Source organism: Amaranthus tricolor, chromosome 3 (genome assembly GCF_026212465.1).
Source record: "Amaranthus tricolor cultivar Red isolate AtriRed21 chromosome 3, ASM2621246v1, whole genome shotgun sequence".
NCBI classification, from domain to species: domain Eukaryota; kingdom Viridiplantae; phylum Streptophyta; class Magnoliopsida; order Caryophyllales; family Amaranthaceae; genus Amaranthus; species Amaranthus tricolor.
This window is the reverse complement of record NC_080049.1, coordinates 28,552,445-28,568,573: the sequence shown is the minus strand read 5'-3', so window position 1 is coordinate 28,568,573 and position 16,129 is coordinate 28,552,445. Positions and strand designations below refer to the sequence as shown.

The following is a 16,129-nucleotide window of genomic DNA, read 5'->3' as shown; positions in this document are numbered from 1 at the left end:
CACCAACTTTTATAAAAAGATTCAGCTAATTTGATACAGTTTGTGTAGCAAATTTCTAGAAAACGTTAGATTGCTGATTATCTGTTTTTTCTGAAATTTATGTCATTTTGTTGTCTAAAGTTTATGTAAAAAATTAATCAACAAATGAGCCAAGCACAAGACTAAAGACTAACAAATAAATAAGTACACCGTTTATCAAAAAAAATTATTTTCGTTATGCATTTTTTATATATATATGAAGAAAGCAATTTGAGCTTCAAGTGTGGATACATGTGTTTAATATGGTGGGTTGACTCAAGGGGTAAAGGTTGAATCACTTTTAAACGGGTCATATCGATAATGTCGGGTCATTATCGGACTATAATGTATTATGCACACGAGCTCGCATCAAAGAACGTAAGCTGCTTTAATAGGAGACTGAGGCATATATGAACACACAATGATCTGATGTGGCAAAAGATGTTCCAAAGCAAACAATTAGACTTTTAGATCATCCGAAAAGTATTCTCCTCAACAGAATCAACATGTTTATGTTGAAAATACTTCATGTGTGAGACAAGATTTCATATCAACAAAATAGTGAGTTGTGGACTTGCATATATATTGGATGGACTAATCTTCATACAACCATAAGATTTTGAAAAACAATGAACCTCACCAAATATATGTCTAAGTCAACGCTCTTGACCTGTGGGTTTGTAGGTTCGAACCCACGGGTATTCCGTATCCATATGAATGGGCCACATATCACAAGAAAATTTGAAAAAAATAAGATTATTTAACAACTGTATTCCAAAGATAAGCTTCGTGAAAACTTTATTCCCAAAATAAGCGTCCGTACATCCAAACCTATGCTTGGTGTAATGTCGTTGTTACTAACAGCGAAATAAAAAAAAAGAAAATTAGTAAAGTCTAAAGTCGTTGTTAGTAACAGCAACTTTAAGGTTGACTGGTCAACTCCTTAATCTCGTAGGTTGGAATGAGGAAGTAACTGAAACGACAAAGAAAAAACTTAAAACGCATTAAGTCGCTGTAGTTGCGACTTGAGGCTTAACTATTTTTTTAAATTTTTTCTTTTATTATTATATTTTTTTAATTCGCTGTTAGTAACAGCGACATTACACCAAGCTTAGATTTGAATGTACGGACGCTTATTTTAAGAATAAAATTTTCACAAAACTTATTTTTTAAATAAAATCATTAAATAATCTTATTTTTTTCAAATTTTCCGTATGACAACCTCGTTTGTATTAAAAAAACAAAATTCCCCGTGAGGGTTTAGAAGGCGTCCAAACGGCAAACTGTTCTATTTCCCGTTTTTGTTTCTTCTCGACCAGTAGACCACCACTCTATCGCCGCCTTAATCTGAATAATCAATTCCAGAAACCCTCGTTAATCCATTCTTCATTGATCTTCCTGTGAGATTCATTTCGAAATATTCTTCTAATTTAATAACTAAATTAGGGAATAATAATAATTATAAATTATAATAATTATAAATTAAAATTTGTGCTTGTGAAGCACGCATTGTAATTCTACTTGACTGCAGCTACTTGTTCGAAGATTCTTGTGCCTAAATCCCTAATCTGTTCTTCACCATGCCGACGAAATTATCGGAGAACTCAGAGAATGCAGTTGAACTTTTCCTGAAAATTGGATTGGATGAGAGGGTTGCTCATAATACTATTGCCAATTCTAAGGTTACCAGTAATCTTTTGGCTGTAATTCATGAGGTATTCTTTCATTTCTTGTCGATTTGTGATTCAAACAATTGGGTTATTTTTGTTTTATTTATTGATTTTTTGATTGTTCATTTATGTGGGAAATCAGGCTGGTGTTACTGATGGATGCAACCGGACTATTGGTAATCTTCTTTACACGGTAAAATCACTTGCTATTTGTTGTAATTCATGAACTTTTTCTAGTGAGGCATTAATTTTTTGCTTTGATTATTCTTGGCCCTTTTTTTTTTATTCTTAGTTGAGTGTTTTTGCTGTTTGTTTTGATGGTAGGTTGCAACAAAGTTCCCCACAAATGCTCTTGTGCATAGGCCGGTAGTAGCTGAATACATCGTGTCTTCGAAGGTGATTTTGTGGAGGCCTTTTTGGTGCATTATTCTGTTTGTATTGTCTAGTGAAGTAGTGTGAATTCAGTTAACTAGGAGTATATCTCTTGTCCATCTTGTAATATTCCTGTGTATGATTTTCTTACTGCACGGAGAAACACTATATCAAACTGCTGTGGTAAAATGATAAGCTGTTGAAATACAATGCTCAGGGACTGAGGAATCATTGTTATTTGTAAAGTTCTTAGCTTTGATGATGCTATCTGCTTGATTGGGCAAACATGAGCTGTTTCTTTTTTTCATCCAATTGCCTCCAAGAAAGTATCCGCATTAGATGAGGTGAAGGATGTTTGGGTGTACTCCACCACCCCTTAAGATTGCCGGAGTAGTGACGCTGGTGAGGAGAAACATATTGTTTTGCGGCATTTTCCTACTGACCTATATTTTGTCAATTGGAGAGCAAAATATGATATTTTATGGCTATAGCTTGCAAAGAAATGTGAGCACTGTATCCTATTTGTGACTCTTAGTGGTTTGGTCTGGGATTCCTGTAATTGGTTGAGTGAAAGAAATAGAGGTATAAATTGGAGAATGACTACATAAGAGTTGGACATAGAATATGGGTTGACAGACTTCCCTTCCACCCAGAGATCAACTCCTCTGCCCTTTTTGCATGCAAGGAGATTCACCTTACCCTGAATTAAAAAAATAGGTCATGGAATAATTTTTATTTGTTCAAGTATAAATTAGTAAATTCATACCATAGGAGCATTTGAGTTAACATAGATGAGACTCATTCTAGTGCCACCTAGTTCTAAAAACTAATTCTAGGTGATGTAATGCAATCAATTTCAAAGTATGGTTCTTATTCTATTAAATGAAGTGGTCAAACTTTTGTTTACTGCTTGATGCATTTAAGAGTTGCATGGTTTTTGTAGATTAAAACACCAGCTCAATTGGAAGCAGCTTTTACATTCTTCTCAAGTATTGGTTCTGAAAATTTTAACTGCAGTGACTTTGAAAAAGCTTGTGGAGTTGGTAATACATTTTATTAAATTTTGGTTGAGTATCTTGTTTTCAATGAAAATTTTGGATTTGTTTGCATTTCTAAATACCTTTTTATCAGGTATTGAAGTTTCCAATGAAGAGATTGAGCGTACTGTTGGTGAAATATTTGAGGAGAGTAAAACACTGATTTTGGAGCAACGATATAAAACAAATGGTTTGTATCTTTCTAGTTTTCACTATTTGTGTTTTATGTTCATTAAGGTCGAAGTTCATTTTACTTGCTCATCCCTTATTTACTTTTCTGGAGGGTTTTTTTTGGTGGCCGCTTATCTTTACCATATATTACTTTTCTTATCTTCAAATTTCTTAAGTTGAATGTTATTATCTCATCATATAGCTTTGTAAATATGTAATGCTTATAATTAGCTGCTAACATTTCTATTATATTCTCTTATCAGTTGGGGACTTATTTCGACGTGTTCGAGAGAGACAGGCATGGGCTGATCCAAAGATTGTGAAGGTAGCTTTTCAGTTCTTCACTTGTTTGTTTTTAGATGAGTCAATACATTATGTTTTGATGTTCATATTTTCTGCATTTTGTTATCATATTGATCATATCTGCATATATTGCAGCAAGTAGTAGATACAAAGCTAAAGGAGTTATTAGGTGAAAGAACTGCAGCAGATGATGAAAAGCCAGTCAAAAAGAAAAAGGAAAAGCCTTCCAAAGTTGAGGTGGACATTTTCTACCATCTATACTGATATATAGTAACACCACATTGTATGCTTACTTTCCATGCTATCCATCTTGTATAGGATCAAGTTGCAGCAGTTTCAGTAGCTCCTTTGCAGCTATCTGAAGAAGAACTTAACCCATTCTCTATCTTTCCATCACCAGAGGAAAATATTAAGGTAGAAGACTTTCATGTGGTTTTATATATTTTTTCATACTTAACTTTTGTGCTGCCTAAATGGTGAGGAAATTTTGTTTGCTATCTATTCATGTATATATCTCTATAGAAATATATTTTATTATTTCATTATTCATATTTTGATCCAAAATTTTCCATGTGATCTGTTGCTTTAAGTTTTTCATCATGGTACTTATTTGGTGTCAATGTTTTGGTGAATCCGGTTGAAGAAGTTAAGATAAGGACTTCGTTTTTTTTTATTTATACTATGTTTGGATAATATTTTTGGAAAGAAAGGAAGAGGAGGGGTGGGGAGGGAATTAAGGAAGGGGGAGAAGAAGGGAGGGGATATTATTTTTGGAATAATAGGGGACGGGAGGGTAGGGGAGGGGAGAGTGGTGCGTTTTCCTTCCAAATCTTTCCTATGTTGGAAGGATTTTTTTGTTAAAATTGTGAATGTGTTCTTCCTTCCAATTCCCTTCTCCAGTTTTATCCAAATGAGAGAAATGCAATTCCTCCATTTCTTTCCTCTTTCATTTCCTTCATTTTACTCCTATCCAAACATAGGGTTAGTCAACTATTGAAACATAAGTAAAAGGGCGACGAAGAGCGCAAATTTATAAAAATAACATTGCAATTTTTGCTTTTATGCCGTTATCTACATTATTAAGGTGAATGTGGTTTTCTGTCAACTTTTTCCTGTTAGGAACAAGTGTGGCCTTTGATCCTAACATGAGTAATATCCTTGTGCATTCAGGAGCAGTGATTTTATTGGGTTCTCTGTATATTTCAGGTCCATACTGAAGTTTTCTTCAGTGATGGTTCAATTCTTAGAGCTTGCAATACCAGGGAGATTCTTGAGAAGCATTTGAAGGTGACGGGGGGAAAGGTCTTTACCCGCTTTCCACCTGAGCCGAATGGATACCTTCATATTGGTCATGCTAAGGTTACTTGTAACTTGCTGTTATCATTTTGGTGGATGCCGGTGAATCTTTTAGATGAGTAATGTTCCAATTAGTCATTGTTACAGGCTATGTTTGTTGATTTTGGATTGGCGAAAGACAGAGGTGGATACTGCTATCTAAGGTAGAAATATTTGTTTTTTTTTCTGATGATTTGGTTAGTCGTGAATTTTTTAAAAACCTTGTTTGAGGAACTTTTGCAATGCTATTTTTAAGTTATTATTATTTTTCTTTTTTGGGGGGCTGTGACAACTTTTTTTATATAAAAAATTGAATTTGATGTTTTTCTCTAAGTTCTTTTCTATTTGTAACATAGCACATGGGATCATTTTTTAGGAAGTAATGTGACAAGGAGAGATAGAGAAACAAAAGGAGCCCATTTGATGAGGGGAGAGACAGAATTCCTAAATAAAAATGGGAAATGTTGCAACAAATTTGAACAACTGAAGGAAAAAATACTATTGCAACTTTCATAGTAGAGGACTATGTTGTAAATTGTTGGTTCACAATTCACTAGTTGTTTCATAGAATGCAGGCACTGGATAATGGCTGTGTTTGTCCTTTTTTCGATGTGAACTTCAGCAAAATTAGGACTCCTTGAAACTATGCCATGTTCACTTTTGTTTGCTCATGTTCTAGTAAACGATCTTTGTCCTTGTTGATTGGTACATGGGTGGGCAGTATATTGGAAAATGTGTATTATACTTTTGGTGACCGGGTTGCTTATTTCTATCATATCCTACAATAGGTTACTCTCATCTTTGGATTTCTCTAATTAAGAAAAATCTTGTGTGATAGATAGTGTGAAGTAGAATCCTGAATCCTAAGAGAAGAACCTGTTGTGACTTCATAACAAGTCAATCTGCTTGTAACTTTTTTCCTATTTCAATAAGGGCGTTAGAGATTTCTGAATAGTGCGTTATGTTCTTAAGATTCTGTTTTCTATTGTTTTATCATCTGTGGGTATATGTACACATGCTTCAAATCTCTTGTATTGCTTCAGTATCTTAATGTAAAGATTAAAAAAGCATTTGCGTTGCATGCATAGGAGCGTGAATATTTGCTTAATTTGCAAATGAATTTCAGAAAATAAACACCGGCTTGTACAAATCGTGCAATGATTCTTTTAATTTTTGATGATTTTTGGTGCAATTCAGGTTTGATGATACAAATCCAGAGGCTGAAAAACAAGAGTACATCGACCACATCAAAGATATAGTCAGATGGATGGGATGGGAACCATTCAAGGTAGTACCACTGTTCATTCATGCTTGTATTAAAGTGCAACTGCAAACTACTGTGAATTTTCATCTTATCTCATCTGTGTTGCAGGTAACCTACACAAGTGATTATTTCCAAGATTTGTACGATTTAGCTGTTGAACTCATTAAGCGGGGTCATGCGTATGTTGATCATCAGGTTGGTACTTTTTTGTCTCTGGTTCTTCATATATCTGCCCTTATAAACTTTGCTCATTTGCTATGTTAGTGGAATTTGTCTTTGTCAAAGTTGTTTGTTCCTTCCTATGTTAAATCTCCTGATTCTTGAAATCAGTGGTTCCTTATTATGTCCAACTGCAGTCTGCTGATGAGATAAAGGAGTACAGAGAGAAAAAGATGAACGGTCCTTGGAGAGACAGACCTGTGGAAGAATCTTTGAAACTTTTTGAGGAAATGAGAAGGGGGATGATTGAGGAAGGGAAGGCAACACTGAGGATGAAACAAGACATGCAGAGCGACAACTTTAATATGTATGACCTCATTGCATACAGAATCAAGGCAAGCATGTTGAAAATTTATGTGTATAGCTCGATAAATGGTATTATTTGAAAGCTAATCTGCCCTACTTCCCTTTTCTATATCTTTTTGTGCAGTTTGCCCGACATCCTAAAGCAGGAGATAAATGGTGTATTTACCCTAGCTATGATTTTGCGCATTGCACTGTTGATTCTCTGGAAAATATAACCCACTCAGTAGGTTTTTTTTCACACACACCCTCTCTCTTTACTAACAGTATTTTAATACACTGTTCTTTCTCCCCCTGCCTCCCTGTTTTGCATTTACATCGATTTTTTGTCATTAAACCTTTGGTATCAAGGTACCTAATAACTATAAGTAATTGCTTGGATTAGGAGTTTTTGCTTTCTTAAGTCTATTGGTACTTTGGCACAGTGCAACCAAACAATATTTAAGCGACTATATATTCTTTGTTCTTCAAGACTGCAATCAAAGACATCTATATTGTTTTATGTTTTCTGTTCTAATTTATAATTATTTTTCCCTTTCATCTCCCTTTTTTGGTTTTCTCTTTCTCTTTTTAAATGTTTGCCTAGTAGCACTTAAGAGCCAAAATTTGCCTCCTAACCAGAAAGTCAACATTATGGTGGCTTTTGACATAGTTTTCTCTCCCCTTTTCCATTTATAAAGCACATCTTCCACTCTTTCTTCTTAATCTTTGGGTGTTTACTTTTACTAGAATGTCATAGTATGAAGATAGGAAATGCTGGAAAATAAATGATGGCGCCTTGCCACCTAAACATAGTTAGTTTATCTTAAAAAGTAAAAGTTGCGTACAAACCCTTTTAATTTTTGCCCTCATCTTAGTCTTCTGAATCTTTTGATATCATGGAATTAGCATTTCTTTTTGAATCCCTTATGTCGCGTACTCATTTAATTAACAAAAAACCAAAATTCTTTATGCACGTATGACTTATCAGAATGCCTTGCATATATTTGAAAAGGCTCAAATTTTATGCACTTTCTCCAAATCAAAATAATAAAACCTAGTCACCCTTTTAAGGGTTTGCATTTAGATTTCATAGGATATCTACTACCATATTATGAAGATAACCGTAAATGGGTTTTGTTGAAGATACTAATGAAGTTTTAAAAGGTTGAACCGTTGGAGCTTAGGAATTTTCATCAACGGAAGTAAAGTGCTACAGAAAGGGAAGCTAAAAAATGAAGATTTAAATGTTGGATGAAGTAAGGTAGGAAAGAAAGAGTGTTGAGATAGAAAAGGACTGGTTTGTAAGTTGGTTTTATGTAAGAGAATTTCATGGAGGTGTTTGATGGTGCGAAAATGTGCCATGCTTATGCTGAAAACACCATTGTTTTCCTTACTTTGCTTGGAGGGTAAAGAGCCAAAGGAACTTTTTTGGAAGAGGGGAGAGAAATGGAATTCGCAGAGCTTTGGAATAGTTATTAAACTTGAAATTGGTGTATATGCGGCATTTTAGTATTGGATTTGGCATTTAAGGTTTGGAGTAGTTATTAAACTTAAGCTTTGGAATAGGCCTTTTAAGGCTTGGAATATGCTTTTTAAATCTTGGAATTGCCTTTTTGTGGCTTGGAATATTTCTTGTATTATTTGAGTAAGCAAGTTTAGAATTAAAGGTCGATTGTCTTACAATTGCCATTTTAAGGCTTAGAATTGACCATAAGGCTTGGATGACACTGTGACGTTTCTAGTAGATATTAAACTCAAGCTTTTAAATAAGCCATTTAAGTCTTGAATTGGCCTTTTAAGCCTAAAAATTGCCATTTTAAGGCTTGAAATTGGTCATTTAAGACTTGAAATTTGATATTTTAGATTTTAGAGTATATGTTAAACTTGAGTTCTCGAATATGCCATTTAAGGCTTGAAATAAGCCTTTTGAGGTTTAGGCCTTGTATTATATAATAACCTCAAAGTTAAAACTATCATATTATCAATTGTAATCTTCAAACAACACTTCACCATTTTTTAACCATCGTCATCATCAAATACCTTCATTTCCACACATTTATCGTCACCATTATAATCTCTTGTATCTGCATAAGATTAGAAATTCTTCTGTATTTGCATATCTATCATCACAATTTTTCTTAAAAGGAATCTCCCCACAAAAGAATAATAAAAAGAATTTTTTTGTCTAAATTAAACTGGCAACTTTTCTATTCAAATTATTATGTGACAGACGGTTTAGAATGCTATTAGCTTATTCCTTGATCTTTGGTTGTAGGATGGTTCCTTGATTCCCAATTTGTCTAGAAATGTTCAAGTTCAAGGGTACTTGAGGGTTCTAGATTTTAGCCGACAGAAAAGAAAAGTTTGCTATAGTCATGAGTCATGACTGGTGGAGTGGCAGTTGCTGCGGGTGGGTTAGAAGGGTCAGAGTTGGAGATGGTGGGGCTGGTGCTGAAGTGTTTTTTAGCATGATGGTGAAGAAGTTGAGGGGTGGGACCGGGTGTGCAAGTCATTTATTAATAAATTACTGAAAAGGGAATTCCAGTCCCTTTCCCTTTCCAACTAAACAGATATGGTTAACTGTAAGGGTTGCACTTATATCTTGGTTCATTTCCCTTCTTAACTTTTATTTTATAGAAATAATTTTTCCATAATGTCTTCCTTTGGCCCACAGAAGTATCAAAAGTATGGAAACTTGAAAGATGCATCGGTGTTGCTTAGTTGCTTTACATGAACCTTCTCAATTAAGAAATATCACTGCATCTCTTAAATTTGCAATTATAAACATCTTTTTGATATTGCTGTAGTTCTGGAAATCGTCATGTAATTTTGTTCTGGTACTTCGTGGCTGTTGAATCTTAATCAAGAATGATTCAAGATGACTTTCAATGTTGAAATTCTACTGTTTTGAATTTTATAAATAGTTTGGTTCTATTGCGGGCACATCGTTGGATTGATTTTTGTATTCAAGGATATCTGTACAAAATATGTAATCGAATTGGAGCAGGAACTGGGAAGTCTTGATAGTTTTTGAGATTTGGTTAAGAGTGAGGGATGAAATGCTTAATTGTTTAATATCCATGTTGTGCTTTATAAACAAGGTTATCCCCTTGTACTGGTTGCAATTAGGTTAATAGTTATATGTCTTCTCAAAATATTGTCCCACTAGATGCGGTAAACTTAGTTATCAGGAGTGATGTAAATAATCAATATATTAAGTTTCTCTGTAGTAGTTAAAAGGAGAAAATTATTGTACATGTTTTTTTTTGCTTTCGTTTTCTGTTTTTGGAGACACAAGCACACTTAAGTCACTTGAGGTCAATAAGTTTTATAAATGTCTTATTAGTTTTGTAAGTTGTATAAATGTTAAACTGTTGTGAACTTCTTCCAAACAATCAAGTGGCTTAATGCTGTTGATGACATGTTGTGATGATAATGCTGTCACTATCAACCCCCCCCCCCCCCCCCCCCCCCCCCGAGAAAGAATTGCTTTGTCCATCACAAAACTATGATACCGAATTGCGTAGCTTCAGTGGACGACATTGTTAGAGATGGACAAAGAGAAACAGGCCTGTAAAACACAACCTACCAGTTTTATTCCCTCCAAATGCCAAGCCTGCTCCCACCCTCTCTCTCTCTCTCTCCATAAACAAATATTAGATCACCAAAAGGCAAAAACTCTTGGCTCCATCCCCTCTTTTTCCTTTTTGCAATGATGAATTCCCAATTGCCCTAATACTAGGTAAAATTCAACCTCATATGGTCAAATTTGGTAGGCAAGTTATCTTCTGAAGCCTCCAGGTAGATTTTAACATCAAGAGGTCACATCTGTGTATTAAAGTTCTGGAAGTTCACCTCATCAAAGGAGAGGAAATGGAGAATAAGCGAATGAGAATCTATAAGAGTGAGTAAGGGCTTATTGATGGTGTGCTAAAGCGAGAGGGGTGGAAACAACAGTGGAGCTACAAGCTGATACGATGGTGGTGGTTGTGGAGCAACTAACAAGTATGATGGTTGTGGTTGTGGAGATGGGGATGTTGTAGAGAAGCAGGAAGAAGGCTACTGGAGAATCATTGAGGAATGTATTGGTAGATAGGTGGGAACTAGTTTGGGGTCATCGCTCCAAGTAAGGAATGCAGCTTATGTTTTTAGACAACCCGATTGGGAAAATAGGGCTCGTAATTTGAGATGGACGGGGTATCACTTTGTAATTTCTTTCATTCAATTCTGTTGTTAAACTTTGTATTTTAAGCATTTATGGAAATTTCATGTTTTTCTGTCGGGATATGTTGTTGATACTAATCTCAAAGTTGAGAATATGGATAGTAATGATGCGGAGTGGGTTCATTATTCTGCTGTTTCCCCTTTGATTTTTGAACCTTATTGAAGACCTGTGACATCTATCAATTGATATAAGTGTACAAGCTGGGATTTTTTTCATGTGATATTTTTCCTTAAAAGTTCAATTTTTTGATACAGCTTTGCACACTCGAATTTGAGACAAGGCGGGCTTCCTATTATTGGTTATTACATGCACTTGACCTGTATATGCCTCATGTTTGGGAGTATTCACGGTTGAACGTTACAAATACGGTGATGTCAAAGCGCAAAGTAAGCATCCATCTTAGCTTATTTATGTATTCATTGCATTGGGGTAGTGGCTTGGTATTGTTAATCCATTAATTGCTGATGAATTTAGTCAACCAATTTTGGGTACATGCGCTTTAGTTACAGCTTCCTGAATTTGATTTTAATATGATGTTAACAGCTTAATCGCCTTGTCACGGAAAAGTATGTGGATGGTTGGGACGATCCGCGATTGATGACACTTGCTGGTTTGCGCCGTAGGGGTTTGTCACCAACAGCTATAAATGCTTTTGTTAGGGGTATTGGGATCACTAGAAGGTGAAGTTTTTTTTTTTTTAATCTTTGTTTTTCTTTTTCTTACTTTGTCTCTTGTTCAGTAGTAGATACTCTCGGTAAATGATATTTTAGTATTGTTGGTTATATACTTGATGCGAAAGAAATTTTCTTATTTATCTAATGGTTATGGTAATAGAAGTCATTTGAAGGATATTTATTTTAAGTGAATTATATTGTTGTGATTTTTAAGAGAAACAAATCTTGAATATTACATGTATCTATTGTATGTTCAAATGTTTTGGCTTTCTTGCAGTGATAATAGCTTGATCCGGTTAGATCGCCTTGAGTATCACGTAAGAGAAGAGCTAAATAAAATGGCTGCTCGCACAATGGTTGTCTTACATCCACTAAAGGTCTGTAACACATTCAATGGTTGATCTATTCATATGATTGCAGCATTCCTCCATGTTTCTTATCTGTTCTCTGTTTTAGGTTGTTATCACTAATTTAGAAGCTGGTAGAGTAATTGAACTTGATGCAAAGAAGTGGCCAGATGCTCAGACCAATGATACCTCAGCATTATACAAGGTTAGGAATCTTATATTTTTATTAAATTTATTTTGGGGAAAGGGTGTTCAGTTGCAAGATTTATGTGTTCAAATGATAAAAAGAGGTCTTTAGATATCGTATCACTTGGTGGAGACTGAAATACTTCTGTGCTCAGGTACCTTTTTCCAATGTGGTTTACATTGAAAGTTCTGATTTTCGAATGAAGGATTCAAAGGATTATTATGGTTTGGCTCCTGGAAAATCTGTCTTATTGAGGTATGGAGGAAAACGTGTGTTTACTATCTTCTTATAACTGGGTGTATTTATTATATGATTATGTATAAATGCAGATATGCGTATCCCATTCGATGCACTGATGTGATCTTTGGGGAGGACGATGAAACAGTTGTAGAAATTCGGGTGGAGTATGATTCTGAAAAGAAAACAAAGCCCAAGGTTTTTCTTTGAACTCTTAAACTAAAAATTGATAGCACTTGCTGTTTGTTGTGTTTTTGCAAGGGTTTGTTTGCCTAGTTTTAGAAAGACAAATTGTACGCTACATAAGTATCTTGTCCATTAACCGTCCTTTGAGCAGTTATGAGGCGTTTCGCCACTCTATTTAGGAGTGCTTTTGATAAATAAAAATAGCTTAGCACTGTTTGGCCCATTGATTACTTTTTCTTGTATCGCTAATATGCTTGAAAATTTTTAATTTTTAGATCTAGAAATTACTTCATATCAGAACCAAGTTCCAACTTGTTCAAAATTACGGAGCAAGACTAATGATTATGGCTATCGCTATTTTGTAGGAGCAAGCAACTTTGACCCAAATGCTTTTAAATGTTTAGTAATTCAATGACAGCAATTTTAAAGTCTGCCCTGTTAGGATAGGGTTGGATGTGAACCCACAATCTATATCCAGTGCTCAATTCACTTCTATCTAGTACTTACTCCGAGGGAATCCCTCTTTAAGTTTTTCTAACATCCTCCATGCACGTTATAAGTTACCTACTGGCCTACCTTCTCTTTAGTCTTTATTCTCATGATCCCATCTCTCCACATTCCTTCCTGTGCATGTAGTGGAAGATGCTAAACACGATCAAATTGATGCAGTTAATTCTCCTTTTTCCCATCCGTATTAAGCGGAAGTCCTCTTCTAACAGTCTTGCTGGCTGTAGTAAGTTGAGGATTTTTACGTGTCCATATTTGATCTTTCTTGCCACTATTTCCCTAGTCGTTTTTGTTGACAAGCTATCATGGTGCGCAAGTATTTACTGTTGTAGGAACAAACTTGAATAAAGTCGTGCACTTAAATTCAGGTTGGTTGTGCGATCAAATGTCAGATCTACATTGTTTTGGAATGGGGATGTACTTGTGTAAAAAGGTGGTTTGAGTGATTCTACATGTTCAGTAGATACATGTACTGTATATGCTTCTGTTAACGTTAGCATAGGTATCTCAAAAAGAGCCCGCCTTATAGTAAGGGTTGCTTACTTGCTTGTTATGACTCTTGGCTTAAGGTTATTAAATACAAAAGCACATTATCTTAACAATCTCTTTGTTAAAAACTTCTGCATAAGACTTGAAGGTGCCATTGCTTGACTCGTGATTGCTAAAGTTTAAATGCATTGTGTCAATATCTGTTCACCACTTTGACTACTTGAACTGTTTAATGAGCTGGGTTCTAGGATGGTTAAAAATATTAAATCAATTCAAGAAAAAATGAGGCTGGATCGTTTGATTGCTATCGTCTCCAAAGGTGTAACAAATTTATTAATTTTTTTTTCCTTGTAATGAGCTGATTAGTGCATGCATATTTTGAAGGGTGTCCTCCATTGGGTTGCTGAGCCTTCTCCAGGTGTTGATCCACTGAGAGTGGAGGTCAGACTCTTCGATAAACTGTTCAAATCTGAGGTAAGTTATATCTCCTGTAGTTGGATACCAATTTACATAATTAATGGCAAATCTTAATGAATAAATTATTCAATTTTCAGAATCCGGCTGAACTTGATGATTGGCTTGGAGATTTAAACCCCAACTCCAAGATTGTCATATCTGATGCATATGCTGTTTCCGCTCTTCGAGAGGCTGTACTGGGCGACCGATTTCAATTCGAACGTCTCGGTATGTTTGGACATTTTCTCCTAGTTGAAATAACACAAAACAACAAAATGCCCTATGTCCTACATGGAATGGCTGCATTGAATATTTTGATAAGCATATAGAACTGCACATCAAGGTTCATTGTACTCCCTCCGTCCCATAGAATTTACAACATTTTCCTTTATGATCCTCCTGACAAATTGTGCTTCATTTTCAATTTCGGAAATGACTATGCACTCTTTCTTCAATTCCCATCTATACATTCAATTTATCTTTTCATCCCATCCGCGCATTTCAAATATTTTTTCACCAAACAACATTAATAAATTGGAAAAATGTACTTGTTGCTAATTCCATGGGACAAAGAAGTACCTTGTAACATTCTTGTTTACCATTGAGTTGCATCATTTATATCTTAAGTTCAGTAAGAGTTATTTGGTTACTAAGATAAAGATTTCATTAGTAACAAAATAGAAGCTATGTGGCCAACTGAAATTGATCGTTAATTGGATATTTAGTTATCTCTTTTTCAAAGAAACTATTTTTTAATTTTCTTTATTTAAATTATTTTGATTTCAGGTTATTTTTCTGTTGATAAGGACTCCACACCTGAGAAATTGGTATTCAATCGAACAGTGACATTAAGAGACACCTATACCAAAGGGGGCAAATAGCCAGGTTTACCTTTTTAAGTTTTGAACTTAAACTTTTTGTTGAATTAGATTTTTGGATTAATTTTTGTATGATTTGATACTTTAAAGCCTAAAAGGGTAAAAAAAAAAAAAAGAATTGCTTGTAACAACTACATCTCTCTTTCTACACAATTGTTGAGAATCAATCAGTGTTCATGTGTTCTTGCTTATCGACATTGTGAAACATTGATAATGGATAATAATACTTTTTCTCTCCCTTTGAATTCGCTACAACATTTCCAAAAAACTTTCACTTTGATTTTTATGTTAATAACTTATTTAAAGGGATAGTATAAGCATCAAACGTGGGTATGAAAATTTTGGGTGGGTGTGGGTGTGGGTGTGGGTGTGGGTATGGGTGTGGGTATGGGGAGGGCATTCCACACCCGTTTGCCTGTTTTTCCATCCCTACGTGGAGTTCCAATACCAACGCTTTCTACATTGTAGTAGAGAGTGATAGCCCGGATTTAAGGGTTTGTGCCCTATTCTATCAATAACACTTATGAAAAAACTGATGCCAAACACTTTAATCAAATCACCCTAATCTGTTAGGTGACCAGTCTGACCACTATGAAAATCACTTCACCTAGCATTACCTAGTCTTTTTGGACACTAGCACTTATTTTGATTGTGAAGGGAAATGAGGAGGAACGAAGGAGATGAGTTGGGTGGGATAAAAACTCTTGTTTGGATAGTAGAGAAGGTAGAGGGATTTGGAGGCAACTAAATAGATGTGTCATGCGTATTCAATCATTTTTTCTAGTTTGTATCCTTTACAATCTGGTTTGCTTGAGGTTTGAGTGGGTGGAACATCTGATGTAAGTTGGAGTTTGTTATGGTTAGAATCAGTTATGGCTCGAGCATTGCAAGTTGTGGTCATTTAACTGATTTATCGGATAGAAGTTGATCTCGATTGGTTGAGGATCGAGTAGGGTGAGATTGATTTTTGAATGTGCATTATTTTCTAACTTGACTTGAAAATCCGGTCAAGTTGAGTTTTGATGAGAATGAGTTTGTTGGTATTTATTTATAGATTGTACTTGCTCAAGGTTAAAAAAAGGTTCAGTTGATGGAGACCATTGAATTGTATGGGTAGGGTTAAAAATGAGGAAAAATAGATAAGATGTATGGATAAAAATTTTAAAAGAAATAAGTACAGTATTCTTAAATAGAAATGTTACAAAGTCAAAGAAATGATTAATATGGAGAGGTAAAAAACTTTTTTGTTACAAATACAATACGTCAAAA

At 34.9% G+C, this 16,129-nt stretch overlaps 1 protein-coding gene across 1 annotated transcript; it reads left to right on the top strand.

Moving 5' to 3' along the window:
• Nucleotides 1-1,284: 1,284 nt before the first annotated feature.
• On the top strand, nucleotides 1,285-15,115 carry LOC130807745 (glutamine--tRNA ligase, cytoplasmic-like). Its single transcript, XM_057673067.1, has 23 exons — nucleotides 1,285-1,733; nucleotides 1,831-1,881; nucleotides 2,013-2,084; nucleotides 3,004-3,103; nucleotides 3,192-3,287; nucleotides 3,532-3,593; nucleotides 3,707-3,808; nucleotides 3,890-3,985; nucleotides 4,778-4,930; nucleotides 5,015-5,070; nucleotides 6,104-6,194; nucleotides 6,279-6,365; nucleotides 6,527-6,724; nucleotides 6,820-6,918; nucleotides 11,154-11,285; nucleotides 11,443-11,579; nucleotides 11,851-11,950; nucleotides 12,030-12,125; nucleotides 12,262-12,362; nucleotides 12,437-12,542; nucleotides 13,911-14,000; nucleotides 14,081-14,210; nucleotides 14,769-15,115. The coding sequence occupies exons 1-23, from the start codon at nucleotides 1,599-1,601 to the stop codon at nucleotides 14,861-14,863; spliced, it is 2,385 nt and encodes a 794-aa protein (XP_057529050.1). The 5' UTR covers nucleotides 1,285-1,598; the 3' UTR covers nucleotides 14,864-15,115.
• The last annotated feature ends 1,014 nt before the right edge of the window (nucleotides 15,116-16,129 follow it).

What these genes read in the sequence shown, in the direction of transcription:
- LOC130807745 (XM_057673067.1), top strand. Translation starts at nt 1,599, where the DNA reads ATGCCGACGAAATTATCGGAGAACTCAGAGAATGCAGTTGAACTTTTC. An exon ending in GGTGGATACTGCTATCTAAG is followed by an intron (nt 5,071 to 6,103) that starts GTAGAAATATTT and finishes GGTGCAATTCAG; the next exon opens with GTTTGATGATACAAATCCAG. An exon ending in TTGTCTTACATCCACTAAAG is followed by an intron (nt 11,951 to 12,029) that starts GTCTGTAACACA and finishes TCTCTGTTTTAG; the next exon opens with GTTGTTATCACTAATTTAGA.